The 26,374-nt window shown below is 50.8% G+C and overlaps 6 protein-coding genes across 6 annotated transcripts; 3 read left to right on the forward strand and 3 right to left on the reverse strand.

Moving 5' to 3' along the window:
- Positions 1-4,585: 4,585 nt before the first annotated feature.
- Positions 4,586-5,579, forward strand: BO97DRAFT_392356 (acetate uptake transporter family protein; the record flags this gene model as incomplete). The annotated part of the gene is made up of 3 exons (XM_025693864.1): positions 4,586-4,968; positions 5,032-5,200; positions 5,259-5,579. 3 exons carry the CDS (start codon positions 4,586-4,588, stop codon positions 5,577-5,579), a joined length of 873 nt encoding a protein of 290 aa, XP_025550482.1.
- A 1,932-nt stretch (positions 5,580-7,511) lies between these two features.
- BO97DRAFT_435317 (uncharacterized protein) lies at positions 7,512-9,829 on the reverse strand (the record flags this gene model as incomplete). The annotated part of the gene is made up of 4 exons (XM_025697720.1): positions 7,512-8,256; positions 8,313-8,428; positions 8,476-8,792; positions 8,848-9,829. The coding sequence occupies 4 exons, from the start codon at positions 9,827-9,829 to the stop codon at positions 7,512-7,514; spliced, it is 2,160 nt and encodes a 719-aa protein (XP_025550483.1).
- A 3,488-nt stretch (positions 9,830-13,317) lies between these two features.
- Positions 13,318-16,131, reverse strand: BO97DRAFT_370768 (ENTH domain protein). The gene is made up of 5 exons (XM_025692788.1): positions 15,687-16,131; positions 15,381-15,618; positions 15,134-15,324; positions 14,970-15,081; positions 13,318-14,914 (listed from the first exon to the last, which is right to left on the reverse strand). The coding sequence occupies exons 1-5, from the start codon at positions 15,732-15,734 to the stop codon at positions 13,617-13,619; spliced, it is 1,887 nt and encodes a 628-aa protein (XP_025550484.1). The 5' UTR covers positions 15,735-16,131; the 3' UTR covers positions 13,318-13,616.
- Positions 16,132-16,858: 727 nt separating this feature from the next.
- BO97DRAFT_330133 (uncharacterized protein) lies at positions 16,859-18,311 on the forward strand (the record flags this gene model as incomplete). The annotated part of the gene is made up of 3 exons (XM_025691339.1): positions 16,859-17,290; positions 17,451-17,516; positions 17,562-18,311. Coding segments are annotated over 3 exons (1,248 nt in total), but the record flags the coding sequence as incomplete, so codon positions are not given.
- Positions 18,312-19,486: 1,175 nt separating this feature from the next.
- BO97DRAFT_406274 (40S ribosomal protein uS17) lies at positions 19,487-20,754 on the reverse strand. Its single transcript, XM_025695382.1, has 3 exons — positions 20,491-20,754; positions 19,915-20,153; positions 19,487-19,753 (listed from the first exon to the last, which is right to left on the reverse strand). Exons 1-3 carry the CDS (start codon positions 20,663-20,665, stop codon positions 19,685-19,687), a joined length of 483 nt encoding a protein of 160 aa, XP_025550486.1. The 5' UTR covers positions 20,666-20,754; the 3' UTR covers positions 19,487-19,684.
- Positions 20,755-21,128: 374 nt separating this feature from the next.
- On the forward strand, positions 21,129-26,327 carry BO97DRAFT_471077 (kinetochore-microtubule binding complex subunit SPC105; the record flags this gene model as incomplete). Its single annotated transcript, XM_025700013.1, has 4 exons — positions 21,129-21,371; positions 21,444-21,798; positions 21,851-24,600; positions 24,650-26,327. 4 exons carry the CDS (start codon positions 21,129-21,131, stop codon positions 26,084-26,086), a joined length of 4,785 nt encoding a protein of 1,594 aa, XP_025550487.1. The 3' UTR covers positions 26,087-26,327.
- Positions 26,328-26,374: the final 47 nt, after the last annotated feature.

Genomic DNA, 26,374 nt, shown 5'->3' on the forward strand with positions numbered 1-26,374 from the left:
AGCTGGAGCTCCGTTTAGAGCAACCGACTCCCCCCCGCACGGGACACTCGTAGCTCAAATCACTATCACCACTACAACTGAACCCACAAAAAAAAAACACACATCTACAATACAAAAGCTACGAGGTATAGTCCAGAAGAAAAACTGCAGCCGAGACCTGCCCACACCAGACCCTTTTATTATCTAAGATTGTTGAGAAACCAAAAACCACACTCACCCTCGCTCAGATCCTACTTAATACCTACCTAATAAAAACATCTAGCCACTAAACAGGTCCAAAATTCTTGGCTGCAGCGTCGTCCACGATCTAGAGCGGAGAAATACCCGAGTGGGTGTGCACCAACGAGATGTGGTCCTTTTCCGGAGTCGGAGCCGACTTTGGGCACTCTCTTTTTTTTTTCACTCTGGTTATCTAACTAACTAATTTGTTGATGGCACAGTACTAAATACTAGTGACTTCGTGGCGTACTGCAGGGGATTGAGATGGTGGGAGGTACCAGGTACAATCCGGTCTACCAAGGAGCTAAGGGGAGTCTAGAAGGGTTCGTTTTTTGGGATGGTGAGGTGAGGTGGTTTGAGAGCTCGAATTTTTTGTCTTTTACCTTGTGCTCACGCACTGCTGGGTATTTGTGTCAAGGGATGAGGGGAGCTTACCTGTTGTTCCTATAATAAGGTTCGCAAGCGAGCGAAGGGGCAGCAGCGAGGGAATGACTTAGCTTAATTCGCACCGATAATAAATTAATGTCAATGCCAGCTCCGCCGCCAAATATGTACGCTGAAATGCATCCGTTCGAACTGACCTGACACACACGAGGCTGACAACTGGTTGGTTCTGGGAAGAACCGAGGGCCCGTACTCCGGGAAGCCAAAGAATGGGGGGTTGGAAAGAAAGAACGCGCAAACTTGCTTGCTTTGCTTTGCTTTGCTAAATTACCAAATAGTCATGATATATGGTAACTTTTTAGGCGATAAATTAGGGCGCGAGATGCTCTTAATTCCCTTTCCTTAGTAAGGTTGATCTTGTATTTGTATGTGTAATTTGTGTGGTGTATGGTCTTGCTCTTTCTTTTTTGACAGCTGACAGTGAGAGACAATCTGCAAACTATTGGATTGTTTAACATTGATTTGTTGGTGGATGGCTCGGTGATCATCTTTTCCGCAGTGGGCGAATACTAGCGAAAGGAGACTGCCAGTGCACGTGCACTGAGCCACCACCACACTACCACTACTCGGTGATTGAGCTTGATGTTGACCGTTGAACAAGCGCAAAAAAGAAAGCTGTGGCCTGTGGTAGGATTGAGATCAGACAAGCGGGCCTGTCTGAGCTTGTTCCTAGTACCTACGACGTCCAGTGCCATCTAAAATGAAGGGATAGGGAAAAGGGGGTGGGCGATATATAACCAGGCTTGCGACTGCCGCCTGCCGCCTGCCGGATAGGTAGATAATTGTCCGTAGTAATCAAATTTGATGAGCTGGCGTTTGGTGGTGGTGCGCTTGTAGGCCGGCCACGATGAACCCGCCGAACCCGCGCCGCCGCGTGCGAAAGGGAAAAAAATCGACGAGGCGGCAGAAACGGTCGCCGAGTCCAAGTGGAGAAATGGATCCTTCTTTCGACCACTCGACGGAAACGAACACACACAGTCTTTCTTTCTCTCACTCAAGTCGCAAAGTCTATCTCGTTTTCGTGATTGGAGAGCGCTGTGTGAAAGTACTACTAAGTAAGTAGATTCATGGAGTACTAAAAATCCTAGACGGCTCGCCACGGCCGTCTACCTATTGTTAGTGGAACAACCGCATAAAAACTATCCGATGGATCCAGATTTCCTTCAAGTGTGTTTGTCTTAGCCTCACGGGGAATCTCCCATCTGGAGCCGATAGTGAGACCTCAGGCCTAAAGCTTTCATTCTAAAGCTGCTACTAAGCCTCTTAGGTTGATGCTGATCGTGGTTGTTTTTGTCAACTAAGAAAACAAACTTTGGCCTTGTTTGATTAGTCAAATAAGTTAGCAGGCTCGCCCGAACGGATCGACTCTTTGCGACAGGTGCCAGAGACGATCCGACATTATAAAATCCTCATACTGTAGTAGTAGCCGGGACTGTGCAATTTAACCGGCAAGTGCGGTTGGCAATGACACAAGATACAAACTAACCCCCCAGGAACCACAGTTAGTGAGAGCAAAAGGATGATTAAGCTAAGCCCGCCATCCCCTATGCACCGAAGTGCATACATTAAATCTGATCGAGGCCGGTGGCCACCCCATCCTTCCATAGTCTATCCCCAAACCAAGCCTTTCGGTCTCGAGACTCGGAAAGTATCAGGCTTCTCGGGGAGCCGATCCACCAGTTCTAAGGCGCGGAATGCTGGTTACAGTTTAGCAGTCTGCCAGTGACTGACTGGCTAGGACGGTAGCAGTTAAAGCCACCGAGGGGAAAAAGAAAAGGTCCCCGTCGCAGTTGCAGACATGCAGGGCCGCGGCGGGTTCCACCCTCTCCTCTCGCCATCGTCGTCCATGGCAGGCTCCAATTAGCCGCATTAGCCAGCATTTAGCCTGTTGGAGGCCGGACTGGGTCAAGCGCAGGTACGGCGACTGGAGAGTTCGGCACATCTGGTGGCAGACGATTGTGTCGGAGACAATCGCTTCCCAGTGCACGGTTACGAGCTTCCTGTCGGTCTCGGACGGAAGGGGAATGAGAGGAGGAAACTACTAGGTAAGAAGTCTGGTCCGGACCCTGCCGCCACCGTCGCAAATATGGACAAAAGGTCAGTGAAGTAACCTGGTTGGTACCTTGATCTGGATGTGCCATGGGAAGCCATCAGCCCCATCCGAAGACCCAAGGGACGTTTGTAATCTGGTACCATGCCAGTGCGGGAACACAAATGGAACATCAGAGCACTCAGCACGGTCTAGCTATGTAGCGCAGCTCTTTGGAGAATACCTTAGGAAGGAAGGTAGATTAATTGATTAGTTGGTTAGTTAGTTAGTTAGTTAGTTACTTACTTACTTAACTAAGTGAGTTGCGTGCGTAAGTACGAGTAGTTTCTTTCCAGGGTCCTAGCCGCCATCGGAGTCTAACGTAGTATGGTAGTAGGCTAGTAGCAGTAGTAGATTGAAGCGTAAATTGGTGAATGGATAACATCCCAAAGGTGCCTGAATTTTGAGGGCAATCACAATGAATGGGCCGCTAATTGTGTCCTGATCATAGATGAGGGATTCATAAGCACTCCGCATTCCGCATCGAGCGGGAATCTGGGAACCCCATGGGCTGGCTCCTGTGCGGCAAAGCAAACCACCCATGGGAAGGGCAGAAGGGCAGAATGAGTGGCATGCCACTGGCGCTGGAGATATCTCCGGTGTGTCCGTTAATCCGTTACAGTACAATACTAGCCATGTCATCCCCATGTCATTCGGCGGGGAGAAGGTTGTCTGCCAATGGTAATGCAAGTGTCTCGCCTATACGGGTGCTCATTGGTGCAGTCCCCAGACCTCGGGCGCTCCTTAGGGCTCCACCACGCTCTGGTTTCCCCGGGCATGAAAAGTCAATCGGTATTAGAGCTGTACGGTTGGGAAAACCCCTTCCAACCTTTTTTGGGCTACTCTCGCAGCCTGGACGAATGGAAGCAAAATTTCCCTTCATCCCGGCCCTGCATTTGATTCTGTTGAGATGATCCAGCGTTTCCACCCCGGATCCCCAGTCCCCGCTTGCTGTTCTCTGGCTGCAGTGCTTTCCAGTAGTTGGGGAAATGCGGATTGACTGGTAGGATCATCATTTCTTCAAATTGATGAGTGAGTAAGTGCAGGACCCCTCTTGGTCAGCAGCAGCGGCAGCAGCTTCTAGAGTCAGTCAGTTTGGAAAAAGCGACACATACGGGCCACTCCCGTCAGGTGGATTCCTGCACATCGTTTTAGAAGACCGACACTAATTTGGCTCGCTCCACCCCGGCCTTCCATCACGAGCAAAGCATGATGGGGTCGTTGACTTGTTGTAGTAATAATACTACCGTAATAATAATCAGTCACACACTGCCAAAAAATCAACGGTGAAACCCCCAAGAAAATTGGGTTTGTTCCCCCTTCGAGTCTCTTCCCCATGTGTCCGGAAAAAAAAAATAAAAAGAAAAATAATCAAATAGAAGAAAATATCATCACCAAAAAGAAAAGAGTCCACTTACCCAAACTAAACTTTGCTAACGAACGGTCCTTCCTCTCCTTGGCTCCTCCCCTGCAACCTTCGCTCGTCCGTGGTGTCTCGCCCGTCCGTCCATCCAAGCACCAGGTCTCGTTCCCCGAGGCCATTCTTATTTCGCCTCTCCCCCTCTCATCCTCTCCCTTCCCCTCCCACTGCTGTTATTTATTCCTCTTCCTCTCTTGCACGGTCCCGTCCTTTCAAGAGATTTCCTGTTCACCTGCCCAGCAGTGCTGTGCTCCATATATTTCTTGCATCCTCTCCCCTCCGCTGTTTCGTTTATAATAATCTTCCTCCACCTCTCAGCTAGCTGAGCTATTATTTGATTCTCTTCGCTTGAGATCAATTGATACCCCCTTTTGCATCTGTATAAACCATAGATTCTGGTTCAATCGGTCAATATGTCGATCGAGCAACACCCTACTCTTGAGAAGGAGATCGGTACTGAGGCCGAGAGCAATGGAGCTGCTCCCATGAGGCACGAGATGTCGGAGGAGGAAACTGCCAGAGCCGCGGCGCGCTTCGGATATGGTCCGATGGCTCATGTCAACACCGCCGAAGCCAACCTGCGTCCCTTCGGAGGAGAGTTCCAGCCTGGTCTTTACAAGTCGGTCGAAGGTCGCAAGTTCGCCAACCCAGCTCCCCTGGGTCTTTGCGCTTTCGCCCTCACCACTTTCGTCCTGAGCGCCATCAACATGGGAACTCGTGGTATCTCTGCACCTAACATTGTGGTTGGTCTGGCTTTCGGATACGGTGGTCTCGTTCAGCTGCTTGCCGGCATGTGGTATGTTGCAATTCTCTGTTTCTTCGTCGTCTCGATGATCGTCTTGACTCACATGATACGTAGGGAAATGGCTGTCGGAAACACTTTTGGTGCCACTGCTTTGTCCTCTTATGGTGGATTCTGGATCTCCTTCGCGATCGTCTTGACTCCCGGTGGATTCGACATTGAGGGAGCGCTGAAGACAGCCGGCGGTATCGAGGCGTTCTATAACTCGATGGGTCTATTCCTGATGGTAAGTTTTCGCGAAGACTGCCGCAACCATCGGGCGTTGTGCTGACTGCGATTCACAGGGCTGGTTCATCTTCACCACCATTATGCTCTTCTGCACTCTGCGCTCCACTGTTGCCTTCTTCCTGCTGTTCTTTTTCCTGGACTTGACCTTCTTGCTCCTTGGTATTGGATACCTGCAACGCAACGTGAGCGACGAAGTCAACACCCCTATCATTAAGGCTGGTGGCTTCTTCGGCTTCTTGGCTGCTTTCGCTGCTTGGTACAACGCCTTGGCCGGTATTGCCGACAGCAGTAACAGCTTCTTCATCATCCCTGTTGCCCACTTTCCCTGGTCTCCGACCGCTCGTTCTCGCCAGAAGACTGCTCGCGAGACTGTCTGAGGGGTGGGTGTTGCAGCAGTCGTATAGTTCCAGGCCTTAAGAGCGGCCTCGCTATGTTCGGATGTGAACATGCCATTGTTATAATTCTGATACCCATTCATGTAGGACCTCCTGTTGTGAGATTGGTTCGAGTCATAGACCGTCGCACGGGGTTGTTGTCCGGTACATTAATCGTTTTTTGTTTTGGTTGTTGTTGATTCCAACTGGATATGGAAATAACCGATCGGGTAATAATGAGGCAGTCCGCTGTCGTGGACGATGATTTGGAGTTTTGTCTTTCTATGCACAGTTGCTCAATGAAGGATTCGAATGACTATTATGAAAGTGCTCGTTAGCATGGATGATTTTCCATGTGTATGACCTACCTAGATATACCTGCATGCTGCAACCATGTCAACTTCTGCATAGTGACAGTCAATGACATGCCGCGCAAGTCGAAAGTTGCTGCCATTGCCCTTGTTGAAAGCGCAGTCCGACAATCCTCAACAAGGCCATACACGGTTTGTGGTGAGCACTCAACCGTCACAGGATACCGGCAGTAGTCGAGTCCCGGCCTTCTGTTGCAGGGTTAGCGGCGGGTTAAGGTAGTGACAGGTGGTCCCCCAAAGGGAAGCAACTCGGTCGATCCCCAAGCTCCGAGACGGAAGCTTAGCATAGCCTTTGTTACCCACCAAGCAGTGCTTTGTTCAAGCGGTGTCCCATCTCTAGATGAGAGCGAAGTGCCCAAAGCACAGGCGCAACAACAAATCGATAAGTGGAACTACTCAGTCAATTAATTGGTCAATCAATCAATCGACACCGCCCATACCTCTTCTATAATGAGAGATAGACAGGTAGGTAGGGTATGTTCTGTAGTTAGTATGGCAAAGGCAAATAAATGACAAGATGAGCAATAGGGGTGTGTAAGTTAGTAGTTAGTCCACCACGATCCAGACCATGCCATGCCATGCTATGCTATGCGGTGCGATGCCAGTAGCTTAAGTATTCGATTCACTTTCCCCTCACGCCCGTCTTCACATGGAGCTAAGCACCAGCAACAAAGTAGTAAACAAGAGGGGGTGGGGTGGGGGGAAAGCAACCACAAAACTCCGAGAGAACAGAACAGGGCGCAAGAGTGAAAAGAGTCAGACAGCGACAGAGCGCGGCAGACATAGGCTATCAAGGTAACTAAATAAATTCCCACTGCACTCGAGGGCCTAAACAGAAGTCGGTGCAAAGTCGGGGATCGGGCGGGATTCGGTCGGGCGGAGGAAAATCGGAGTAGTTTTATGACGGACAAGGGCTGGGCTGCCGAGATATGAATGCAACTAGACCACACCAAGTCCGCGTTTCCGATCTAGGCGTCCGACCCTTTTTTTTTTCTCGGGGCGGAACACCGTCTACAACTTGGGTTGTCGGGTTTTGTCGGAGATGAGAGAGGGAGGGAGGGAGGGTGAGGGTGGAATGCGCGTTTTCTCTATTTAGTTTCCTACGTATGTGCAGTAGGAAAGGATTTAGGAGTGAGGGTTTGAATTCCCCTCTCCTTCCTCTTCTCGCTCGTGCTTCGTTTTTGAGGTCATTGTGAGCCTGAAGATTGGGTGGATGACTCAGTCAAGTAGAAATCAAAACGTGGTGAGGGATTTTACCGGTGTAGTTGGGGCTGGGTTCTGCAGGTGTTTAGCTCGGCGCTGCTGATTGAGAGTCGGTTCTTGGCTGGTTTCACTGCCAATAATCTGGGTTGCATCAATAGTAGACATGGGTGGGTGGTATGATTCGGTAAATTAGATCACATTATCATAGGGGGTATGGCAAAACCCAATAACAAACTATCCTGAATCATATATACCATGTCTCATCTCATTAGTATATCATACATAAAACATGCGCATATGAAACAACATGCTGTGAAGCCCCTATATATAGATAGAAGTATGAAAGCCCATTTGAGGCCCTTTATATACACTCCGGTGATACGACCGGGACCGTCTGGATCTCATCCCACAAGTCCCGTAATGGGGTGAGATAGCACCGGTCCACGTAGAAAAATCCAAACAGAAGGGCACGGAGCTCCTGCCATGATTGGATCCCTTCTTGCCTCAGCGCTGCGATCAGCTCGTTCACAAAGAAGGCCCGATCCGGTAGCAGCCCGGAGCTAGTGGCTCCAATGAACAGGATCCAGATCAGCACGTCTCGACACAGCTCGAAATATCCGGCCCCCATGGTCGTCTCCAATGCCAATCGAAGATTAATAATCGGTTTAGGAAAGACGGGTGCAACAGCCGGGTAGAAATTCCAGATCACGTTATTGTGGAACAGGAGACAAGCCAGCCGGATGCAGCCTTCGATGGTGGCATCGCCCTTGACTTCACCGGTAGACGTGAATCGATCCGTATGGAGGGCGTATTCGACCTGGAGAACTTCGGTATTGAAATAGTCCTCGGTCTCCTCGTCGAAGTCTTGGTAGCTTGGCCCACTCTTGATCCATTCGCTGTACCAGGTCAGCTCAACTAAGTCCAATATCGTTTTAGGCAAAGCGTCGCCGAAGATGCCGGGTATCTCCATTAGTTGTACCAGGCGAGAAGCGGTAGGCTCAAGATCTTTATGGGGGGGTCTGAGCGCCAAATGTAAAGGACGGGCGTAACGAATGAAAGGGAATATTGGCTTAGTAGAAGCCATGCATGCGACTCGAATATCCGTCCTATTTCATGTTAGTATGCCTGCAAGAAGAAGAAGCAGCGATGGAGTAGTGCTGACCATGAAATCTGGAATCGAACATCGGGAGGCACATCTGCAAAGGTGTTCCGCATACCAACCATCTGCCGCAACCCGGCAAGATGAACCTTCAGATAATCAGGGTTACCGGAAGCAATCTAGCTTGTTAGTGTCGGCTTGCATGAGATTTAAGGAGTGTACATACTTCAATGGTTAGAAGGATAGATACTGCGGCTATCAGCTCGTCACTTGATGCCTTGATCGGGTCAGAAAGACCTTCATTAACCAGTCGAATTGTTTCGCCTCGGTGGTGGAAGGTGTCGAGAAGCAGCGCACTGGACCGCCGCTTGTTCGGGTCAGTCAATGGCAGCTCCCCTGCGGCTAAAGCAGAATTGGACGCTGCAACACATATACAAGCATGCAACGAAGCCGGGTCCTGTTGGACCAACGCAGCCCAGTGGGCCCTCAATTTAGGTCCGTACCGGCGTTGCAGCGGATATGAGATCTGCGTCAATTCGAAGACTGCAATGCTAACATTAATTTCACATACACCATATCATGGATCAACAAGACCTACAGTGATGAAGATGCCGCGACATACGGTCCGAAAGCACCGTATGCGAGGTATTGAAAGGGTCACTGCCCCCCTGACCCACCAGAACCCACGGAGATGCCACCTGCACAGGCGATAGTTCATTAGACGCCGGTGCGTCGATGGTGTAACTGGTCGCGGCTGCCGCCGAAACAACCGGGTAACTGCTCGCCTCCGTGACCACCAACGCATTCTGCGGTTCTTCTCGATGTCGTTGTTCGGGGGACGACGAACCCGAGGACGAAGATGACGGTGACGGCGAATCGGAGGTGATCCGAGCTCCAAAGGAGGATTCGGTGACGGTCTTTTTAGGAGATGGGTTTGTGGGAGAAGCCGAAGCCGCTGCTGCTGCCGAGCTAGAGGCTGTTGTCTCGACCGGTTGAAAAGCCAAATGTTTCCAGGTCTTGCTCTTGTATCGCTTAGTGTTTTCTAGTCGCTTCTTGCGATTATGCTCGGACATCACATGGGAACGAATGCGCTTGAGGGTCTCTTCCCTTGTTCCTTCGGACACGGATTTGGGGTCGGTATGGACCCAGAACAGCGTCGATTTGCCCCCAGCGGCATTGTTGGTCTTGCGCGCTTTGCGGGGCTTGGTCACCCCGTTCTTGTTTGCATCCTGTCGATTCGAGTCTGCGGTTGTGGACGGTTGCGCGCCATTATGGACTGGCGCGGGGGGTTGTGTTAATGGTGGCGGTTGTTGTAGTTGTTGTTGCTGCGGTGGGAGTGAGGAAATCGGGGATGGTGGCAGCGGGGGCGCGGGACCCGGTACAGGGCCAGAAATAGGCGCTGCGATCGGATAGGTATATTGATGATGAGGATGATATGGATGGTTATTAATAGCCACTGGATGAACAGCGTTCGGTGTCGTCCACGCAGGTGATTTACCCAGCAGGGGCAGGACCTGCTCGTGGTCGGTAACCAGAGAGCGCGCCGTTGGCTGATAATGAAGGGAATTCTTGGCGTCCATCGCGCGCGCGAATTTAATTATATAATTTCACAGGTCCAGCTGATGATCTTCCCCGTCGCTCATCATTCTAGAAGGAGCTGATTGAGACGAGGTTGGTCAGGGCCTCTCAGGATTCAGGGAGGATGTGTGGAAGAGTGAGAATAATCCGGGGGGAAGAGGAAGATCAGAAGAGACGGGAAATGCTGAGTGGTCAGCGCACTGCCCTTATCAGGAAAAGCCCATCTCTGGGTAATTTAGTTTGGGGTGAGTGGACGACGGGGGGGGGTAATGAAAGGATCGGGAATGAGAGAGGATGACAAGAGAAAGATGGTTGGGAATGGTGGACTAGTCAAGTCGTGGTGAGAGGGAAGCGTAAAGCGAAGAGCGTAAGAGCGTGTAAGCCGGAGAGAATGAAAGTAAGAGAGGGGCCGTAAAGTGGAGGGGGAATGGCCGATGGCCTGCCAGGAAAAGAGTCCAGTCCCTAAAGAAAAAGGCTAAGCACCAATTCGGTATAATTTTAGAACTGATGGAAAGAAGGGAAAAACATCCAGACGAAGAAGGCTGAGGGGGGAGGGTGTCGAATGCTTCAATCCTTGTTTTCCTTTCTACGTTTGTTGATGGTTCCTTTCCCCTGAACTTGTTATATCGATTTCACATGGTAGTCAGTTAACTGTCTGGACTTTGGACTTGGGATTTTTCCGAACCAACATTGCCTTAGGTTCTTGTCCTTCCCTAGTACCAAGTGATTTTCATTTGATTGCATCCAACCAATTCATAGGCGAGACGGGACGGGAGAGAGATACGGAGACGCGCAACGAACAGCTGTGAAAGATTTACTTTGTTCCACGCCTGCATGGAGCCATGGTCACTCTAAACTCAAGGGGGGTTTCCCGCCGCCGTCTGGTTGGGTCAGTGAGACCGCTGTACAGAGTGCTGTACCTATTCTGCACCTGATCAATGCACCTCCTATTCATGACGGTACCAGCATTTCAAGGTAACAATGGGAATCAACATCAATAGAGCCATCCATCCGTATTCACTCTGGTGCGAAGAGTCAAGGAAAGTAGGTCAACCAGCAAGACACGAGGCCCAGATCTCGGATGCTGTTGCTGCCGGAGCCCGAGTGGAGCAGCAACTTAAATTTCGACATCGGATCCCGGAATCGCTGGGAGGGATAGCTAGGTATAGGTACTGAGCGGCCTTTGGAGTGGTTTGCAATGGCCTATCCGATACAGCCATACGCTTGGACATTGCTGTTGCTGAAAATTGAAACAGATGGGGATGGGAGGATGGACGCGATGGGACTGAAGGAGATTCATCAGCAGCATTTACTGATTGTGAATACCGTATCAGTCAGTATCAGGCACTCTTTCTCTTCTCTCCGTCTCGTAGGCACCTCCAGGACCGGAAGTTAAATGTCATGATCAATTGAAAGTTGGTCATCGGCAACCCAGGTTTGAAATCCACACTAATTAATTTTTCACTTCCGATCGGACAAAGCCCGGATTATGGTTCTTCCATTCCGTTTTTTTCGATCCCCTTGCATGGCTGCATATGATGTGTCTCCGTGGCACGCGGAAGACGAAATACAAGGGTGAACCTCTGGCACTCCAACGATGATGAATCTATATTAACTATAAGAGAGATACTGATTTATTCAGCGACGTGAGATGCAAACCAAACCGAGGTCTTCAACGTCATTCGAGGCCGTCGAGCTGGATGAGGTTGCCCCCGTTCTCAACAAACAATCAAGCATAGTCCACCTTGAGACGGGCTAAAATCTAGCCAAGACAAGTTTGATCCACCGACCATTCCGATTGACCGCAACGGTTGAACATGTCAATCGAGTTCTATTCAGATACGGAGAGCTCCGTCGGTTGAGGGAAGCACAGCCTGGCGGAAACAGTCTGCACTTTGACTCTTCCTCTCAACAACCACCCACGTTGCCCATTGGGAACAAGCAATGTCCAATTTCCAAGGCATTGACGGCTTCTTCGACTACTACAACGCTGCACCTCGCTTCTGGCTGTCTTGCAGCGATCGACGATCACAGAAATCCAAGAATTCTCCCACCACATACACTAGTACGGAGTAGGTGCTCCATACCTACCGACTACAGCACACAAACGCACGTCAGCCTTGGTACGGTCATGGTCGCCTTCTCTTGATGACTACAAACCTGACCGCAAGATGGGGAGATTGCAATTCCTACTCGACAGCGCTTTTGCAAGCCCTTGCTAGCGGGGAGGTGGGAAGTAAACAACCATCTTTCGTAGTCGTATCCCTCCACTCCATTCTTATGCTTCAAACATATTCAAAAACCCACAAAGGCCAAGGCATAGCCGCGACGTAGGACATCCACTATCTCGAACAAAGTCTCACAATAATGAAGCTGCCGGTCTTTAATCTACTCCATACACATATGCCCACCCACACATAGCTTACACCTCGACTACGGAATTACGGATCACAATCAAAGAGTGCTCGAGTCTTGCCCTGTCCGGCTGTCAAGTTTCAGCCCCTTCCCGCGCCCGGTGTAGTTTATGGACATTCCAGTCAAAAGCTATGACCGATTGTTCCAATTTGCTTGCTAGCCATCCACTGGGAAATTCTGGCGACAACGTTCTGGCTCGCTGATTAGACCACTTTCGGTGGCATGTCCAGTACAGAACCTCGATAATAACCCGTCATAAGGAATGGAGACTAGATATGCCACGATTTATTATCTCCGCTGTGGGCCGCAAATATTTTCTCCCGTCTGTTTTCCTATTTCCTGTTTTTATAGTTACTTGCAAAGAAGGGGAACGGAGAAGAAAAGTTCCCGCTGGCAGCTGCTCTCACACAAGCTACATAGCTGCTAACCCCTTCCATGTAAATTGTGCATTGTAAGCTTTAGACGATTGACTCGGTCGTCAGCAATGAGAACGGCGACTTTGTTTTCCATCTTCCATCCTAGCAAATCGAAACTAAACATAGAGGAGCAGAACGCAATGACTTCGCTCTCAGCCTAAAAGGCCTTCTCTTAATCAATTATCCCGATTTTCCCGAGCGGAACGAGCCGATTCTGGCTGGACACAGTGTGGAGTCCCCTAATCAACTAAGCTGGGGCTGGGCGCAGGCATGGCGGGCTCTCTCTTACTCTCCTCCACTTCTACTATGTAATAAATGTCTTTGCTTTGCGGCTAGGCGTCTACTAGTAGTATTCTTGTAGTCTGGGCGACAAGTAAAAGATAATTTATCCCATACGTCAAGTCGGCTTACCGGGTGCAAGGTTTCCCGATGTAAAGGTTGTGTATTAATAGTGTCTGCTTCGTAGAGTAGGCATACTAGGGGATCATTGGTAGGTTTGAGCGGCGCAGACACATATGCGAGACACTTTTATACTTCTTTGACAGGGTCAAGGTGCCAGGTTGAGTGGGAGTGCTCTAATCTCCGACCAGAAATACCCTCCTTCTAGCCTGTCGGATATAACCACAGTTTGAGGATTAAAGCACAGCTTCGATTTACGCCCGCTTCATTTATGTTATGTTGCTCAAACACTAGCTAAGTAGGTATCAATACAGGACAGCCAATTGAACAGTCGCGCCCGCGCCGTGAGCTCACCACCCTCAACCCATAGGTCATGAGAGCGATACATAATAAATGTCAGATACAGAGCGAATGGTAATGACAAGAATTAAGTGGGCCAAAGAATATGAGGTAAGGCCGACAGCAATGTACTAACACACCAGACAACTACTATAGCCCAGCATTCGCAGTAGCAGCCAACAAGTATCTTTATCTACAAACGATCTCCACCCATCCATATCTACATGCCCGGTCGCGGGAAGATGGGGACCGTGTCCAATTGCTCTAGGCCACCCATTGTGCCTTGTTGGCCGCCCACATGCCATCCTTGGCCTGTTTGCTGGTTGACAAAGGCACTTTGGCGAAATGGGTTCGTGCTTCCCGTGGGGTTTGGCCGGAGAGGTGCCGCAGCAGGAGGTTGTAGACCCTGCGTCTGCTGTGGTGGTACCGAGGAGCTGCGAGCAAAGGGGTTTGTTCCCGTCCGTTGAGCTTGAAGAGGTGCAGGCTGTTGCACCTGGGACTGTGGTTGCGCTTGCGCCGGAGGGAACGCCTCAGGGCCGCCGGCGTTGTATTGCGGGTGCGCCGTCGATAACCGCCGCGCGAACGGGTTGGTGTTTTGGCGGTCAAGTGGCGTTACCGATCCGGTCGGCGTGTTCATCAGCATTGACTGTCTGAAGGGGTTGGTGGACTGGGGTTGCAATAGTTGCTGACCCCCTGGCACCAGTTGCTGCTGCGGCTGCGGCTGCTGTTGTTGTTGCGGCGGGAATGCGCTAACGTCATTTTGTGGGATGGGAGCCAGGTTGAGTTGGTACCCATAGTTTTGAGGCTGCGCTGAGTAGCCACCAAATCCGGCTCCTGTGTGGTCTGGTTGGAGAGGCTGTGGAACATGCGGCTGATTGAATTGCTGAGGGTTCTGAGCCGTGAATTGAGGACCGAATGGCGCTGGCTGCTGACCATAGCCAGCTGCTTGTGGTTGCTGTTGCAATTGCTGCTGTGGAAAGCCAGTCTGTTGTGCATAGAATGCTTGCTGCTGTGGTTGGAAGCCTGCTTGCTGGAACTGCATCGTCTGCGGCTGCTGCTGGAACTGCTGCTGTTGGAAAGTGTTTTGCTGCGCCATCGGCTGTTGATTCTGTTCGATCGAGTCGAAAAAGTCAATCAAATCCACTGGGTTCGACTTCGCTTGCGCTTGTGGGTTGAGCTGTGTCTGAGGCCGGGCCTGATTGAAGTTTGAGTGGTTGGCGGAAGGATCCCCTGTCGAATTCTTGGGCACGGAAGATGGGGCTGGAACACTCTTGCCCTGCTTGCGTGCAAGGTACTCGCGACGGCGGAGATTGAAGTCTGGGTCGTTCAAATCGTCTTCGAGTAATCGAGTCAAATCGGTAGAGGCATGCTTGAGCTTAGGTATTTCCAAACGCGTCGCTGATTGGAAATGCCGAGCAACACCGAGGAACTTGACGACTTCTTCCGTCTGCTGAGTAAATGTTTTATAGATCTCCAGCGCCCTTTCGCTGTCGGGACGTGACATCTCAAAGTAATGCTCTGATGGCAAGTTGCGTAAGAATGGTGTGGCCAACTGGCAATACAACACACTTACCTAAGACATTTATTGTTCCCTCGTTCATCACTGAGTAAAGGGTCAATAGATCCAATGTGAGCAAACGGAATGCGGTCAAGGAGATCTCGTTTTCGACATCGTCCGTCAAAAGCTGCCACTGGTCAGTCGTACATCCAAGATGCGACAGGGTAAGGGCAACACACGTCACATCGGAGCAAAGCCCGGATCTGTCGTTGAACAATCTCTGTTTCTCTCAGAAGACCTTTTTCGACAGTCAATCGCCTCATCCGGCCCTGGCCGCTTCGTACATAATCGGTCTTTGTAGTCTCGAAGGCTTTTGCGCGCGCCAGAAGATAGTCGGAGTATCTCCGAATGTTGTGGCCTTGCGACTGGACTACACCAGGCTCAGGATCAGCGATTATCTGCATGGAGAAGCATCCTGCAGCTTACCTTCCGAAAACCCGCTGATTGCCAGCTTCTGGGGGTTCTCCGCCATGTACTGCAACGTGGCGTCCAATTGTCCCTCCCTTATCATGAGGTGTATCACAATTAGAGCCTTGAAAACGATTGTCCATGTTGAGTCGCGGAGCCTGAGCTGCAAAGTTCGAAAAATCTCTGCCACACCCGCTTCGCCTGTATGTGTCGCTACCAGGATATGTTCGATGTACTTGGATTTGGGGGCGGCGAGCTGTCGAAACACTGCAATTAGCTTCTGCGCAATCCACATCGAAGAAGATTTCATTGTCCTAGACGAACCTTGACCTTGGTAGCCCCCTTCACCGACTTCTCGAAATTGTGGGACATATTGAAGAAAGGAAGCTGAAGCTTGCGAAAGCTATCGGGCGGAGATAAGAGTCAGGGGCGGCAGTGGTTCCGTTGTCAAGACGTGGGAGAGCGAGGGCTGAGGTGGTGGATAGTTAAATCAAGTGTCTATAAGAGTCGATTTCCGATTGATCTATTCACAACAATGCTAAGAACAGTCATGATCGCTCAAGTGGCCATGCTGCGGAACCTTCTTGGTGTTGCCTAACGTAGTCTGTCGATGACGAAGCGGGGACGGAAACAAATCCCAGCTGGTGAAGATGGGAATGGCACGGACGTATCGGGGCGAACACCCTGTCGGAACAAGTCCCAGCGAGATGGCGGGGTTTGAAAAAGTTGCGAGGGAATGCAGGCAAGCGGGGGACGGAAAGAAGATTCACGACTGAATCTGGAAGAGGGAGCTTTGAGGCCGTCGGGGATGATGACCGGGCGTTGCGGTGGAGCTGCGCTTGGTCGCCTTAGGCTGAGAATTGCCTAGTGCGGTTCTGCCGGTCCGATGCCTTGACAATGTCCATAATGCTTTGGTATACTTGCTGCGCGTCACATGCAGCCTTTCAAGGGAGATTGACGTCTTCCTTGTAAAACTATTGCAAATATGGGCTCTAGGCTCGGAGGTGCTGAGCTCTTTCGGTTAGCAGTTTCAATTGTCTTGTAGCCATTTGAATCCATTTGAAAGTGTCAGTCTTCTTCAAAAAGTATATACTACCGAAGATCATAGCGGGATGAAATCGTCCGTAACTCACTTCCTAAGTACCACATGAGAATGATGTAGTGAAGAAAGTTCATTTACTTCTAGCTTTATATTTACCATAGTCCTACAATCTTTCCTCTAGCATGACTGCCTGGGGCTAGTAACACCAAGTGAGTTGTGAGCTAAACATGGGTCCCACTATAGGGCACAGTGTTTCCCAGGCCAGGTCAAAAGTATCCTCCCTACATGAACTGATCAGTTCGAATTGCAGATCTATACAGTGGGCAGAACCGCAGAGTAGGCTTCACGGAGCTTCAGAAATCTCTTTCTTCCTCTCAACCAATCTCTTCCTCACCTCGGTCTTGAACAATTCGTCTTCATTGCCACTACCGTGCATGCCCTCCATATGTCGAAGATGGACTTATCAGATGGACTGAACTATACTGTAAAGGAGCCCAATGTCTCTTGGAACCCGGAGAAGAAACAGTTTCTGTGCTGCCTGTTCAAGTTCTTTGAGAAAGATCTCACTGCATACAAGGCTGTCTTCGATAGCGTATACGAAGACGACCTCAGAACTTTCGGGTTCACACATGGTGTTAAGGAGAGTACCCTCAACACGCAATGGCATGACTTGAGGCGGTCTTCGCATTTCGAGTGGGGTGAAGTGCATTTGTCTCCTTTTGATAAGGATGGACGCTGGTCACCTTTCATTGCGGCCATTCGCAGGACTTTGGCGACGTTGAGGATAGATCTGCCGGAAAAGGCACGAGATGATATTGATACCTCTACTTTTGACCCCACACTCCATACTTCCTCTCAGCCGACCTCGGTAAGTTCAAATCATCTTGTTTACATGCCGGTGTACTAATACGCTAGTCCAGAGTCAGATTCACCCGCAGTCTGATGCAGACATCGCCGGTACCACTGAGCAAGTCGATGAAGCGATCGAGGAAGTTATCATGAACAAAAGCGAGCAGCAACCGACCAATGACGTCTCTACGTGGGAGAATACGGCTCTTTCCAAATATGGAGGCAAAGAATGTTTCTGGTGTGTTCAGGAGCGTGTCAACGAGGTAAGTACAACCACAAAGACCCGAGGCCTGGAAGACAACTAACAGGAATATATACAGGCCAGGAATAAGCCCAGAGAATACACGACAGGAAAAGGCATCTTGGAACCCTTACTGTATCGGTGGTCGAATGTTGATTCTCAAGGCGTCAACAACAAGAATCTCTACATCGCCGGTCTCTTTGTAGACTGGGACAAGTATTTCTCCCCTGACATGATAAGCCAAGAGAAATTTGACGAATACTTCTCAAATCATATTCACAGAAAAGAAGTTTCGTCTCCCTTCATTTCAACATTCAAGTCAATGCTCGCACCAGTCCACCGGGCCGTACGCAACCAAGAAGGTGCTATCATCTCGATAATCGAATCCAAGAAGCTTGGAGATCTCGTTTACTCGGCTCGCGGCTTCTGTCAGAAACATCAACTTAGGATAGGCCGCTACAACGGCGGTGGAGAGTATTTGATTTGGGGCAAAGTTCCGTCTGATGCTATAATCTGTTCCTTCAAAGTCAGCACATTGAAGCAAATTGCAGACGAACACGATGATATCGCCGAAATTCTGCAGCTCCGTACTATTGCATCTTATAAGCATAACCAACGATCACTGAAAGACGCACTGGAAAAACGAGGTGGCTATCTTGATCACACATCTGGAACTATAATTGGGAAGCTCCTTTCTCTACTTCAAGTGCCCTTTGAATTTAGCGGAGAAGTCGGAATAGGCATGTACTATTCCTGGCGGCTGCGAAAGCGAGGAGGTCCCGGGAAAGCATTTCAAGAAGGACTAAATGCATGCTACGGACTCCCTGCTGAGACTCCGATTACTTCCCATGACCAGGAGCAGGAAGTATACGTTATCTCGGACGACGAATCGCTCACCGAGGACGGAGCCAGCGAAGATGAAGAAGCGCGTGTTCAAGATCCAAGTTCCGTGGAACAACATAACTTTGCTGCCGTTGCTCCAAGTGCTAATCGAGCCCATGGAGACAACAACGACATCGTGCACCTCGAGAATGACACTGACAAGTATTTGACTTATACCTCTCACCAAAGTGGTCAGAATGAGACGCGCCGTTTCTCTACCTCCCATTCTCAGAACGACCAAGGGATCGATGACAACGACGAGTTTCGCGTGCAGGATAATTCCGAGGTCCTCCTGCTTGCTAGTTCTTGCATGTCTGACAATGAACAGTCGGTGGATGAAGATGACGACTACTATGGCGCCGTCGATCTAATCCCGAAATGGCCAAGCCAAAGCCTCCGTTCTCTCCCAAACATTGAGACATACGACGACTACACCGGGAGATGGATTCTTCAACAGGATGAAATCTCACTCCAGGTAGCAGCTCACTCGTCAAGTGAGGCCTCGCGTGAGAGGCTTAAGATTAATCATGTGGGATCGTCGGACAGTGCTGATTCGGGGGGTTATATCTCGCTTCCGATACTCGAGGGATCAGATCTTGATTCTTCAAGCTCCATTATCGCTGCTATGTGCGAAGACATGGAACTAGACACGGAAAATGCCATGAAAGAGAGCAAGGTCGCGAGCGAAATTGATTGCCAATATGTTTTCGGTCAGGATAGAGCGCGCCGAAGACTGATCTGGGGTTGACCTGAAAGGTCGAGCCTCTGCCTAAAGCTCTCGTGATTCGACTCCAGGGTAATCTACGATTGTCGACAGTCCATGTTTGGGGTAAAAAATCTTCTGTCTTACAAGGCGCGAAAGGTTTCAAACCTGATAGACAGAGCGATGGAGTGCATGGATTTGCAAAGACCACCAACATATCGAGGGAATCATCTGTTGGATTGTACTGTCTGAGCCACACTTGGAAAAAATTCCAGAAGCGTGTTGAAGTGTACCATAACCAAGACCATTTCCCCGATAACAGATATTGCGAATAGAAATCTGGTATTGTCCCGCCCAAGTCATCGACCGAGCTGTAGTATTCAAGTGATACCTAGTGATATGCCGGGGTCGTGGCCAAGTATAGTGCACGGCGGACTGCTATTATAGAGAATCAAAAGAATTTTTTCATTGGATATTCTTTCTCAAGGGTCCCTGGGACATGAAATCGTGAAACAATCCCAACCCGTTTAACTAATCCATGTATATCCAGTCACGCCGCAGCCCTAGGTTATTTTCCTCTCGAAAACACTTCCTCATCGACACGCTTAGAACTTGCTGAAAGCCTTGACGGCCTTACCAGTGCGGGGAAGGACACGGAGGACGTTGAAGCGGACCTGTTAAGAATATAATGTTAGATCATGCGCGAGACGAGTTATTGCTGGATCTATTCGGAGCATTGCGGCGGATTGGCCACTTCCTGATCGTTGATGAATGACCATAGCCACTGCCCCTAACAGACAATAGGGAAGTTCTTGACGGATTCGAGGCAACGTACAGTCTTGCTGAGGGGACGGCACTGGCCGACGGTGACCCAGTCACCCTCCTCAACACGGAAAGCGGGAGAGACGTGAGCAGCGAGGTTCTTGTGTCTCTTCTCGTAACGGTTGTACTTGGGGACGTAGTGGAGGTATTCACGGCGGATGACAATGGTGCGGTGCATCTTGGTGGAGACGACACGGCCGGTCAGGATACGACCACGGATGGAGACCAGACCGGTGAAGGGGCACTTCTTGTCTGTTTGATATTAGCGATCTGCTATTCCTGTCCTCCCCCGAGCGGAGTTTGGCGCAGATTTCCCAAGGCCTTGAAGATGAGAATGACCGGATCTTGAAAGTTCGTCGAAGCGCTCGGTGTCGATGGTCCACGATATCATATCCCTCCGCATATTCCGTATACAAATTCCTTCTCTTGCGCCAAATGATCGGTCGTGACCATGGCCGTGAATCTCATGCACCCGACCCTGAAATCCCAAGTGGCAATTCTCATCTTCAAGGTCCCTGAAAATTCCCCGTCCCTTGCCGCAAAATCGAGATTTGATCATTCCGCAGAAATTGATATAGGTCGTGCATACCGATGTAGGTGCCCTCAATGGCGGTCTTGGGGGTACGGAAACCCAGACCGACATCCTTGTACCATCTGCGGCCAGAGGCGACCTTCTTGCTCTTCGCAATGGTCTTGGGGTTGACGAAGATGTGAGGCTGCTTCTGGAACGCACGTTCCGACTGGACGGTCAACTCGGTGGCCATTTTTGCGATATGTTCAGTCCGACGAGGAAGCGAAGTCGAGCTGGGTTGTCGCGAAGGGGGGTGTCGGGGCGTGCGGTGGTCGACGTCGATGATGGAGAAGATTTATTGAAGATGGCGGATATTCGCCGTGTGAGTGTGCGATGGGGGCGCTAGTCTTTTTCGGGACTCGGCTAGGGCTTTCCGTTTTTGGTTTGTTTACATCCGCCCGATCACATGAGCGGTCTGGCCGGGAGACGCGCCCGCGGGAGGAGATTAGAGGAAAGCGGTAGACTTAGTTTGTTGTGCTTTGCCCGCAACACCAAACCACAGCGCCGACGACCACCATCAGTCACATCGTCATCGTCACCATTGCGATACTTCAACTATGCTGTCCCGTCTCTGATTTCGATGGAAAAGGAACTATACGCGACAACTATCCGAATACTGCACTATTCCCAGTCTATGTCCGGACCAGCTTGAACCCATGGCGTCCAGAAGTGACTCCGCGGGGTCTCTCCGTCCGCGATCTCGTCGCTCTCTTGCTCATATCCCGAGGGCAAGGCTGACCTCGACCTTGGATCAAGAAAATGCGACAACGGATATCAGCTCCTCTCAACCGCTTGATGGACGCCCAAAGCCCGTGGGCAGAGACAAAAAGTCTCGCAGTAAGAGCTTAGGTCCGGGTGGTCTAGATGCGCTCCAGGATTCAAACGGCAATCGCCGCAAGGTACTTATTGTCCTCTACCCCTTAGTCACTAGTTGTGTCTTGCTCAGAACGTGGCTGATTATTGTCGCGTAGTCTACAGCAGCCTTCCCGTTGAAGTCCATTCTCAAACCCACGGTCCCCGTGTCGCCAGTGCGAACTATCCCAACGTTTGAGGAAACGCGCAAAAGGACGCCGGCTCGCGGGTCGCAATCGACCAGCAGCAATGAAAGCAACCTTCAAGGCAACGAGGGCCTATTAATCGACCTCGACACTCCCGCACCCGCTGCAAACACCTCTGGAGAAGACCGATCCAATCCTTTTGACAGCTTTAACGCTGCATCCATTCGCGATGAAATGGCTGCTGTGCGAGAGAAGGAAGAAAAGGAACAGCGGGAACGGGAACGGAAAATGATCCTCGAGAAGAGGGAGGCACGCCGGAAGTCAATGGGTCTGTTACCTTCATCCTTGGCAATCTAGACCTCGCTTACCTGATGTCATAGCAAATCGCCGTGTGTCATTTGCTCCCGAAGCCACGCTGCACACCTGGAACGTGGTAGAGATACCCGACGATTCGACTTCTTCATCTGCTTCGAACTCTACCAGGCGCGCATCCTCATTAGCCGGACAAGGAAACCAGACCCCTGCTCACCAGGCTGAACAAGCGGAACCTCCCTCCCTCGATCCATACGCAGAGTCAGATGTCGGCTTTTCGCCTGTGCAGTATCCGGACCTGCAGCAACTCCAAAGCCAGTCTACCAATGGAAGTTACGATGGGATGGGCTCCTCGCAAGAAATGTTTTCGAGCCCCTTCAGCGGAAGTTCAGCAGACGGGACCGAAGATCTTGGAACACAGAGAGACGACGATGATGACGATGACGACAACTCATCGACTTCCGGATTCGACGGAGAAAGCACGGCAATGAGCTTGGATGACATGTCTGTCCATTCTGCTGGCTCAGTTCATTCGGATGGCTCTGATTCCACCACCAGCAGCGCTCGCCTGAACGAAGCCTTGCGACAAGCAGCTAGAGAAGCAGGAACCCGTGATCTTGAGGACGATGAAGGAGACATGTCTATGGAAATTGCAGACCAGGAGATCACAGGTGCTTTCCAACCCTGGATCAAGAAGGGCCAACGCGAAAGTTTCGATTGGGGAGATATCAGCGCCCGGTACGATCAGGAAAATGCTCCGCCTTCAGAATCGATGGCCGATGCTCCCATCGCAAGAGATGATGGAGATGATGTCATGGATGAAGATCTCAGCATGGAGGTCACGAACGCGATTGGTCGAATCCTTCCCAACCATGCGAGCCGCCGCAAGAGTGCTGTCCGTCGCAAGTCTGTTAGCGAGGAGACCAACTACGAAGAACAAACCATGGAATTGACTAATGTTGTGGGAGGCATCGCGCAGCCTATCTCGCCTGCGAAATCTACAGGGGCCGACAGTGCAAACGAAGATGAAGAGATGACCATGGAGTTCACTTCCGTCGTAGGGGGCCTTCTGAACAGGCCAGGGGCGGTCAACGATGCGGATGAAAATGACATTAATAACCCAGAAGAACCCTTGACACTGGGCGACAATGGACGTATTCTTTCTGAATGGAAAAATGGGGATGACATGGATGATGACGTGGATATGGAGATCACTGGGGCTGTCGGTGGAATCATTTCTGGTACCCTGGAAGGCAATGCAGCGGAAGATGATGATCAAACGACAGGCATGGATATGACTGCTGCTGTGGGTAAGATCTTACAACCAGAAAGAGAGGCACAGGAACCGATTGAAGTCAGAGAAACCCCGGAGCCGGAGCCGGAGCCTGCTCAAATCGGCAGTTCACCTTTTCAAGAGGCCGTGAAGGAGTCCCCTATCAAACCACCCGCCAAGTCACCCGCCAAGTCGCCAGCCAAGTCGCCAGCCAATTCTCCGGTCCAGTTGCCAGTCCAGTTGCCCGCCCACTCTTCAGACAAGTCTCCTTCTAAGTCACCGGTCTCATTTCATGTTGCAGCTGTGGCATCAGAAAGTGGTAGTCCTAGCTTGGCAAGTGTACGGACCCGCCGGACAAGGCAGAGTTTGAGCCGTGCAGTATCAGCTACACCTACTCCGCATACTCCAAAAGTATCTCCACCAAAAGCTTTATCGTCTTCTTCCAAGCCCTCAACTCCGCCAGTTAATTCACCCTTGAATTCCAGAACGCCGTCTTCCAAGGATGTAGAGACACAAAGCGCCTCTCCACAAAAGCCAGTCCAATCAGACGTACAAGAATCTGCGGACAAGAATACATCTCCAAGGCGTCAAAGCTTATTTGGGGAGAGTGTGAATGGAAAGCCGGCTCCTCTGTTTGTATTGCAACCACAAGGGAAAAGACGATCCTCTGGCCTCGGCATTGACAAAGAGGGACTTGGATCGCCTCGAGTGGCTGCTATGCTTGACAAGCGTCGTTCGATTGGCGAAGAAGCACCTGAATTTGTCCCGCAGGAACAATCAAAGCAGGGCGTACGCTTTGAAGATCCTGTGAAACTTCAGGAGGAGGTGGATCGCGAACGCGAGGAGGAGGTGAACCGAGAAGATGGCTTTATCTCGCCTCCGAAACTCAGTGATAGAGATCCCACCGCAAGTCTGAAGGACATGATTTCGAGCCTGACACCGAAGAAGAACAAACTTCGTGGCAGAAAGAGCTTGCATGTCGGAGCCGCCCGTGGCCTGCTGGGTAAAAGGCCTATTGAGTTGGATCTAGACGATGAAGCAGATTCTGACAACACGCCGAAACGCTTGCGCGGTCGCGAGAATAGCAGTCCAGTGAAGAAATTCAGACTTCCAGCTCATTCCTCCAACACCGACACCCTTGGACGTGGGTTCCAGTCTCCTTTGAAGTCTCTCGGTGGAGCTTCTCCTCTCAAACTCAGCTTGACACCAACACAAGCCTCGAAGGCCACCTCTGCTACTACGAGCCCTGCGAAGGATAATACAGATACTTCATCTAGTTTGGAAACAGCCGAAGTGCAAGAAGCCCCTGTTGAAGATGCTGGCCCTGAGGTTGAACCCATCCAGTTGCAAGAATTCCTGAACATGACCAACATCCACTTTATGGAACTCACAACCACGAAAAGACGGCATACCACTGCCCCAGATAGTGCTCGGAAACGAACGCTCCGACTCTCGAGTGAAGCTGGGGCTAGAAACCCTGCTAGTTTTGAAGAATGCGTGGCTGCTGGCTTCTGCACCGTGCCTATGCTTGAACTGTTTCAACATGTAAGTTCCCGCTACGGCCAATCCCATAGCTCCACTGACATTACTCTAGTCTTGTAGAGAGTTGAAATCGTATATAAATGAAGGCAGACAGGTTATTCGGTCAATTGAGACCGAGACATTTGCCGACAATCCACCGTTATTCCGTGAATACATGACAGCTCCACCAGACATCCGCCTACTGATGGACAATCAATTCCGTAATGTGAAGACCCATGCTCGCCTTCTCAGCAAGGCTACATGGTATGAGTGGCGCATGAAGCTATTGGAGGGTCTAAGAGACGGCCTCACTCGTCACGAACAGGAAATGAAGGCAGATGATGATCTTCTCGCTAAGCATGAAGCCCTTCTGAACGGCACCGTACCAGCTCTCATCGAAAAACACTCCTCTCTCGAGGCCGAGGCTACGACGCTGCAGCAATTGGCAGATGAGCTCGAGAACTGTGATCAGGACGAACTACGCAGCGCACGTGAGAAGCTTGCGAGCGTCGAGGACGAGATTGCGCAGAAGAAGAAGCTTCTGCAGGAAATGCAAGCCGAACTCGAGGATACGACCAATACAGTCGAGACGGGTACCGAACTCAAAGCCGAGTACCTGGCTCAGATCCAGGAAGCCGAACGAGTCAAGGCTGAATGCCGCGGCTGGAGCGCCCAAGAGATCAGCAAGTTGAAAGAGTCGGTCCGCAACATTGAGCGTCAAACCGGCTGGACCATCGTATCGGCCACAGCATCAGACAGTTCGACCCCGGCTGGACCGGCAGTGACCATGAGTTATCGCCACCAGCTTCAACTCACCTTCCACCCTGCATCCTTCCTCATCAATAACAACGCATCCACTTCCGATGACAGGGCCATAAACGCCCCTATCACGCTCAAATACGCCCCCACCCCGAACAACGACACCAAACCGACCACACCAACACCACACCTCTCCGCCATCACCCTCCTCGTTCTCAGATCCCTCCAAGCCCACTTGTCCACCATCCCACAATCCCGCACCGCCCCTAAACATCTCCTCCGCTTCATCTCCGAAGCATGGGACCTCACTCTCAGCCTCGAAGAAGAAGCCCGCCTCCTCGAATTCTGCGGCGTAACCAAGCTCAAACTCCTCGAGGGCGAAGCAGCCGGGACCACCAACCCTTCTCTTCGCGCGCGCTGCACCCTCCTCGGCCCATCGACGCCTCCCGCCCCGGACGTGCAAACAACCAAACCGGCCCCGAACCGCCGCATCGACGTCGACTTCGCCGTCCGGACCCGCATCCTGCCATCCCAGGACGGTGTGGGAATCGGGCAGCTGGACATCCAGACCGATGTTCTAGCCAGCAAGGTGTACGGATTCAGTCCTCAGGCAAAGAGCATCTCGGAGACTGAGATGCAAAGCATCCTGAACAAGGGCCTGGGATCCGCGAATTCGTCCGATGGGAAAGTGAAACTCGGCCGCGGAGTCTGGAGGATGGCGGTGAGGAAACTTACCGGCACGGTGTTTTAATTTTACACTACTCCTCTCAAGTGGAAAGGGCGAGTTGATCGTTTGATGTTGACCTAAACCAAACGGTCGTATGGGAAGCGCGAATGGTGGTACTTGATTTATCTACCTTCTGCGAATATTTTTAGTTCGATGTTCAGATTCCCCTTGTGTGTGCATAATTATCGGGAGGCGCGTGGGATTCGGGTTTCTCTGGTGTCTACCGCCATGCATAGGTGTTCGGTTGGGGTTATGTAGTTTTCGGGAAGTCAATTGATATTCTTAAGTAGTGAAGCGAATAAGCATGGACCA

The sequence above is a fragment of the Aspergillus homomorphus genome (assembly GCF_003184865.1).
Source record: "Aspergillus homomorphus CBS 101889 unplaced genomic scaffold BO97scaffold_23, whole genome shotgun sequence".
NCBI lineage: Eukaryota > Fungi > Ascomycota > Eurotiomycetes > Eurotiales > Aspergillaceae > Aspergillus > Aspergillus homomorphus.